This window comes from Palaemon carinicauda, chromosome 40 (assembly GCF_036898095.1).
Source record: "Palaemon carinicauda isolate YSFRI2023 chromosome 40, ASM3689809v2, whole genome shotgun sequence".
Lineage (NCBI taxonomy): Eukaryota > Metazoa > Arthropoda > Malacostraca > Decapoda > Palaemonidae > Palaemon > Palaemon carinicauda.
The window spans coordinates 40408325-40415824 of NC_090764.1; the positions used below are offsets into that span (position 1 = coordinate 40408325).

Here is a 7500-nt window from a genome sequence, read left to right on the forward strand (position 1 = left end):
CCCCTACCACAGGAGAGTTACACCCCTACCACAGGGTAGCCAGAAGACATCTCTAAAAGTACTAATATGAAAAACTTAAATCTGAGCAATCTGGATTAAGGGGCTTGTTAACAAGCTGAAAGTAACATGAAGTTGTCTTATTACTTTACACAAACCTTACGTTTACAGTAAGGAAAGAAAACAATTAAGATTTTAGTTTTGGGAGTAAATGTCAGTGAAACAGCGCATGCAGAGAGAAGCATTGATTATCAGGCAAGTCTATAAATAACAGTTTATAATTAAATTTCACTTGTTCCATGCTTAAGTCCAGTAACTATGCCAAGGTAATCTCTCACAAACAGGGAAATACGATAACAACGATTAAGAGTATGAAGTACACATTCACTAGGTGAACAGCAGCCTATTAATCTCTGCTAACCTCTCTCTAAATCTTACACAAATATATAAATATTTTCCTTTCATTTCTGATATGTCTATGAAAGCAGAAGAAAAATAGATGGATACTAAGCACTAAAATATAAAAGAATTTTAATTCTCTAGAAAAATTAGTTCCAATCCTAGACTAAGGCAATCGAGCAGAAACATATTGTACTGGTAACCATAAAAGAAATGAAAAAATTATGGGCAATTAAAATTGATAATCCAGTACCCTAATTTTCGTAACCTCCATACAAAAAGATACAATGAAATATATTAGTCTAATTTCTTTATTACCAAAAAACCAGGACTCATCCTATTCATGACATCATAAGCTTTACTATCACTAGTGTATGAAAGTTCCAGGCAGATATTGCTGGCACAGTAGTGAGCAATCTTCCTGATGCAGAATCTCTAAAGAGATCAAGAAAGAGAAATCTATTACAATACTTTACACAAAGGAATATGTTTAGCCCATTGCAGAGCTGAACGTGCCTTCCTCCTTGCAACCTCATGTTCCATGTTATGCAAAAAAATATCCCACTCAAACCCCACTAGGCAGGATCATGGAAAACTATCATTCTAAATTGTCCAGCCTACAGCATAAGATTCAAAACAACTTTTGGGTGCTAACTCAATTACATTTCAGCAAAGAATCCACATACTAGTGCTTGTGAGACCATTTCACACCCATTTACAACTTTGGTAAGACCCTGTAGTTGTGGTATGAAGTAAAGTTGAAAGGTTAAACAGCAAGATGGAAGATAGTAAGCTGAAATGATACAGTAGAATACAATAAATGAGTGCAACTAAAGGCAAAAAGAAAGCTGCATAGTCCTTCAAAGTAATACCCGTAGTGAACCACTCGAGGTACACTGTTGGCAATAGGCACCTCCAACAGAAAAAAAACAAATAGATATTTAAGACAGAAGACAGGTGTAGAGATTCCTCTGAAGCTTGCACATAGGTTTCATTGTAGGTTGTTACACCAGAAGGACCAAATTCTTGGATTTATTTCTCTAGTCAATATCATCTCCCTTCAAAGAGACAATAGAACAATGAAATCCAAGCAACATTCATAGAAATCATATCTAATTTCTTTTACTTTTATTGTTATAAAGTGAATACTTCACTGAATTAACAAAAAATATCTCAAAACTATAGCACATAAGGGACTGACTGACTGAAAATTATTCATGGAAGAAAAACTTCCTAAAGACTTTAGATGTTATCACTGAACTTGATTATTAATAGTCTCCAGGCTAGTACAGTGTTTCCCTAGCATTCACATGGCGGCAGATTGTTCCCTGCCCGGGACCACAAGTTTAAGCTGATTACTGGGGAGGCCACTGCTGTGGTTGGCCACCACAGTGGGAGGTTGGGCTTGCCTGGCTGACGTTCTGATGAGTATCTATTCTAATGAAACTGGAACTGAAACCCGACACCTTTAACCTTTACAAGGATTACACTAGGGACTCCCATTAATTACGCAGTATCTCACCCACTTCTCCACAGGAATCACTCATTTTGTTCATACTGACTGGCCATTAAAGCCTGAGTAAATTACAGAATTTGTTTGCCAAATGAAAATCCTAAAATTTGAACAAAGTGAAGCATAGAAAGTGATTCCATAAAATTTATTATATCAGAAAAAATTTATGGATACAGAATGGAAATAAACTGTTTCATACCTGCCAAATTCATCGACGGCAGTCATATTCATGAAATTACAAAAATCACAGTCTTTTTCTGTTTCTGCAGACAGTTTATTGACCCACTCAAAGATATTGGTATCTTTAGTTGGCATGGGCCGCTTTGACCGCACAGGATTATATACAGTATGTTCAGCCGTTAGAGGGTGGAAAATATGAATGAGATGCTGAAATGAAATTCGAAAAATGTAAGTAAATTACAGTACAGCATATCATGCAGTTAGGAGACAGTAGTGAAATAAAAGTTTGAAATTTTTTTATTTCTATGTACAGTATATTTACTTGATATAGGTAAGAATAATGCTCCTAGAACCTTAGACATACTGTATAAGCAAGGTGAATCATAGGTTACTGAACTGGTGGATATATGGTATTTTAGCAGTTGTTGATTTTGTAAGTTTTGATCTTAACATAGTCTTACAATTAACAAGATACTAACTGCATACAAAGAATAATGAAATACCCTTAATCATGTTTGAGAAATAGGCTTTGAAATATAAATTAATGAGAAAGAGAACTCTAAATATAAATTGACGAAAGATTCAGAATTTAAACTGATGAAAAATAAAATTGAAAAGTTTATGAATATTTATTCTTATTCTAAGGTCATCCAGTTAGCACTGGTGAATTAATTACCTTTTCCTTTTTCAATGTACAGTATGATTCAAGGATATAAATATGATTCCAAACATAAATTCATGACAAATATCAAATCTAACGATGCCGTAAATGATGATATCAGCACTAATACAAGACGTAAAATAAGCCTCATTAAGAAGTACATTTCATTGATGGCCTCTTCATTTAAATGCAGTTAGAAAATATAGTGATTAATATTATAGAAATTAAAGCTAAATAAATTTCTTTATAATGTTAAAAGGAACTTAAAAATTTTGCATGCACATTTACATACAAATCACACCAAACAAACTTGATAAACAGATTTTATCTCTCTCTCTCTCTCTCTGTGTGTGTGTGTGTGTGTGTGTGTGTGTGTGTGTGTGTGTGTGTGTGTGTGTGTGTGTGTGTGTGTGTGTGTGTGTGTGTGTGTGTGTCAGGTTGATAACGTGAGACTAACATGAATATTTCCCGTGGTGGAGTTTTCCGTTTAATAATCACTATACTGGAAGAGGCAGAACAATTCCCTAGCTTTATGACAACAACCAATGAAACTGAGGCTATAAGTTGAGTACAGTAATAGGAACCTGTCTGAGGGTGTCCTGACCGTGGAAGTGTAATAGTCCATTTCATATTAAAAAAAAAAAAGGAAGAAAATCACTGATGTGTCAGTTATGTCAGTTTTAAAGGTTTAAAGGCTGTTCATGAATGGCAGAGGCAAGAGACAATGACACTGCCCTAGCAAGCAGGACAATGTTCTAGAGACTGAACATACATGTATACAGTATACATATGATCAGCATCCATGGCACCCCTCCACCCAAGCTAGGACAAGGGAGGGCCAGGCAACTACTGATGATTAAGCAGGTAGACCTGTAGGCTCCACCAAACTTCCATCCTTAGCTCTCAAGGATAATGAGGTTGCAGTGACCAAAGGAACTAACGAATTTGAGCGGGACTTGAACCCCACTCTGGTGGTTAAGCCGGTGAGAATAAAAGAGGGAAATGCAATGCCAACAAGCTGAACGAGGTCTACTGCGGCAGTTACTATTTCATACGACAAGAATAAAGAAGCAGTAGGGTAAGGCGAGTTTGAAGAAAAAAATAGATAAGAAGATCTAACACTTTTGTTAGAAGATAGGACTGATAGTCTAACAGGGTTGTAAGAACAAAAAAAAAAAAAAAAAAACTATTACTGGTGCACTTGAACAAAGACGAGATGTTCAGGAAGAGAAACACAGATGCCCGGACATCTCAAAATGTCGTAGTTTAGAAGTTATCTTAACTACAGGCAAGTTTTATGCAACGACCAATGGCCCAGTGAAGGGTTTAAATCAATCAAGGGTGGTAAAAAAAATAAATCCATATAATTGCCTCAACTTTTAGGAGAAGCTCCTACAACAAAATATAATATAGAGAAATATACCTTGCCTGATGAAAAAGGGGCGATATGAAAGAAAATTATCAATTAAAAAACCTAAGACAGTGAGTCACTTCTTGGCTTTGCGATTTGTATCTACCAAGATTGCAACTTCAAGCCCCAACCTACCTACCAAAAGGTGATAAAAAGAAATAACCTGCAAAAATATCCAGAAATTATAGAATCTGTATTTGTGTGGATATTTGATTGATGATACTCAATGGTTGGTTGATGTAATGATGGCTATAGAGAATATCATAGTTTACCACCAGAAAATATGCTTGAATGTAACCCTCACAATTCCAGACAGGTGGTAGCCATAAGAAAAACTTCTTCAAAAAGAAGCTGTGGGCACCAACAAAGCCAGCTAGTGATGAGGAATCTCAAGTGTGAGCAGGCAGTGTGGGACAAGGGCATCAACAAACAGAGTGCCCTGCCCTGGAATCTTGCTAGGGCATTGAATGACGTACTGTACATGAAAACTATAGTACCTTCGATCAAGAGGCATCAGTTCTTTTTATAGAATCAAATGATTCAGATGCAAAATGATCATCCGCCCTTACGTGATTTGTTTTACAAAAATTTCAATTCTACACTAGCTCAGTGGATAAAAAGGTTGTTAGAATTTAATATTATTATTATTATCACTTGCTAAGATACAACCCTAGTTGGAAAAGAAGGATGCTATAAGCCCAGGGGCTCCAAAAGGGAAAATAGCTCAGTGAGGAAAGGAAACAAAGAAAAATAAAACATTTTAAGAAGAGCAACAACATTAAAACAAATATCTCCTGTATAAACTATAAAAACTTTAACAAAAAAAGAAGAAGAGAAATAAGATAGAATAGTTTGCCTGAGTGTACCCTCAAGCAAGAGAGCTTCAACCCAAGACAGTGGGCGACCATGGTACAGGGGCTATGGCACTACCCAAGATTAGAGAACAAAGGTTTGATTTTGGAGTGTCCTTCTCCTAGAAGAGTTACCTACCATAGCTAAAAAGTCTCTTCTACCCTTACCAAGAGGAAAGTGGCCACTGAACAATTACAGTAGTAAGAAAAATTGTTTAGTAATCTCAATGTTGTCCGGTGTATGATGACAGAGGAGAATATATAAAGAAAAGGCCAGACAATTAGGTGTGTGTGTGTGTGTGTGTGTGTGTGTGTGTGTGTGTGTGTGTGTGTGTGTGTGTGTGTAGGTAAAGGGAAAATGAACCGTAACCAGAAAGAATGATCTAATGTAGTACTGTCTGGCCAGTCAAAAGACCCCATAACTCTCAAGCGGTAGTATCTCATAGGGTGGCTGGTACCCTGGTGGCCAACCTACTGGTTTTGACCACATCGTGGGTACAATTAAGAAAGTAGCTGATGCCCTCTCGTGAGGTGCGGTAACAGAAATAACGTACAGTACCTAATACTATGAGAGAGATATGGGACCAAGGTGAACATTCCTTGGTGGCAGAGGATACATTTAAGGGTGTCCAGAACAAATGCTCTGATGATGCAGGTGTGAATGACTTGGGAGGTAGGGACACTAAATAAATTCAAGGACAGAAAAAAAAGAGGAATGGATAAAATAAGTGCACGCAGTAATTAAAAGAGAATCAGACAGTTACCCATCCTTTCTGAATGTACTGTACCACAAGAGAAATTTTCAAAGCGAATGATATCTTATCTTACACTATACATATGAGAAGAGGTCAATTTTGTGCAATGGTGGTTCTTCCTCCTCCTTTAATTATTTGAGCCATCAAAATTGTGCACGCAAGTCCGTTTGCATGGAATTTGGGGACTGATGGAACAATAAGGAGGAAAATGGAAATGTCAAACCATTCATGATTACAAATAAGGGCTCAGTATGACCGGTGGATTTGCGACTATTTTTATCATTCATCTTTTCAAGGAAACCTAATATGTACTTACATGAACTACTGGTAACCAAATCTTGTGGTTTGTAAATTTCCTAAAAACTTAATTTCAGATTTAAAAAAATAATTGTTCATGTAGTCTGGTTAAAAGAGCAAGGGATCAGTAAGGTTTGGTAGAGTGAGAGGGAATTTAAATCTTATATATTCATCCTAATATCCTATCTTATGGTCCAGCAGACTCGCTATTACAAGACATACAAAAAAATTAGGTTACCTGAAGACGGTTTAACCACTATAAAAGGCTTACCTGCTGATGAACTTGCTCAAGAAGTGTCTTGTCTCCTCCAAGCCACTTGAAAACTCTTTTCAAAAATGGGGAAGGTAGAGTAAGTTTGCCCGAATAACGTTCATGAACTTCATACAGGGCAATAAATTTTTCATACAGAATTTTGCATTCATCATTTTCAGTTTCAGACCATATTGGAATGAGATTTCTAAAGACATCCTCCAGATCTTCCGAAAACTGGCTATTAAAACAATTGTCAATATACCAGTCCTGTAAAAGATATAAAACATTGTGCAAGATGATAATAAACATTTTCAAAATATAATTCCAAATTGGTTGATAATACTTCATTTTAGATAACTACCATATCAAAAATTAGATTTGTATGTGTACTGTATGTGAAAATTAGATTTATTTTTAAGTAGAATATCAAATAACAATGAAAAGCTTCATATCTTGTATCAAAAACTTAAATTCATGAATTATTCTATAGTATTGTATTTTTTGTCTTTGTACAGACTCAAAGTAACCCTCTTCACAAATTTCATTCAATTCTCAGAATGCTATATAGCAGATATTGTAACAAATTCTTATACATAAACATCCCCACCCAGATTAATTTAACAATAAATTAAGTCTTATCTGAGAGAGAGAGAGAGAGAGAGAGAGAGAGAGAGAGAGAGAGAGAGAGAGAGAGAGAGAGAGAGCACTATAAATGTTGTAGATTCATATGTGCATCACCTGATCTGATCACAGCACCCAAAATACTTTGAATGTTAAAACAAACCCGAAATTTAAAACAAAAGTACATAAATGTTTAGTTTAAGCACAATTAACTATTCAAATAATCGTAATTTTCTAGAATGCAATAATGCTTCTAAAATGGATTCCAATACAGTATTTTAGGCTATGTGAGAGAGAGAGAGAGAGAGAGAGAGAGAGAGAGAGAGAGAGAGAGAGAGAGAGAGAGAGAGAGAGAGAGAGAGAGAGAGAGAGAGAGAGAGAGAGAATCAGTGTTGAACAGTAATAGAATGCACTGTTTTTGTTTGTTTTTTAAAAGAAACTATTATTACCAAGATATTTATATTTTTAGTTTACAAAATAAGCTGTATTGCTGTTTAAGAATGTATAAAAATAAAACAATTTGCGAGTTTCAGCACTGTTTACAACTTTGTATCAATTAAGC

The 7500-nt window shown here is 35.7% G+C and overlaps 1 protein-coding gene across 1 annotated transcript in view; it reads right to left on the reverse strand.

Annotated features, from left to right (window-relative positions):
• Window positions 1–61: 61 nt before the first annotated feature.
• LOC137631895 (uncharacterized) overlaps window positions 62–7500 on the reverse strand; it is an 83000-nt gene continuing 75561 nt past the window's right edge. Inside the window, exons 6-10 of the mRNA XM_068363900.1 lie at window positions 6336–6584; window positions 2109–2296; window positions 1108–1189; window positions 715–831; window positions 62–115 (exon numbers count right to left, since the gene is read on the reverse strand). Of these exons, the coding sequence (XP_068220001.1) occupies window positions 62–115; window positions 715–831; window positions 1108–1189; window positions 2109–2296; window positions 6336–6584 (690 nt within the window). The remainder of the gene's footprint in view (window positions 116–714; window positions 832–1107; window positions 1190–2108; window positions 2297–6335; window positions 6585–7500) is intronic.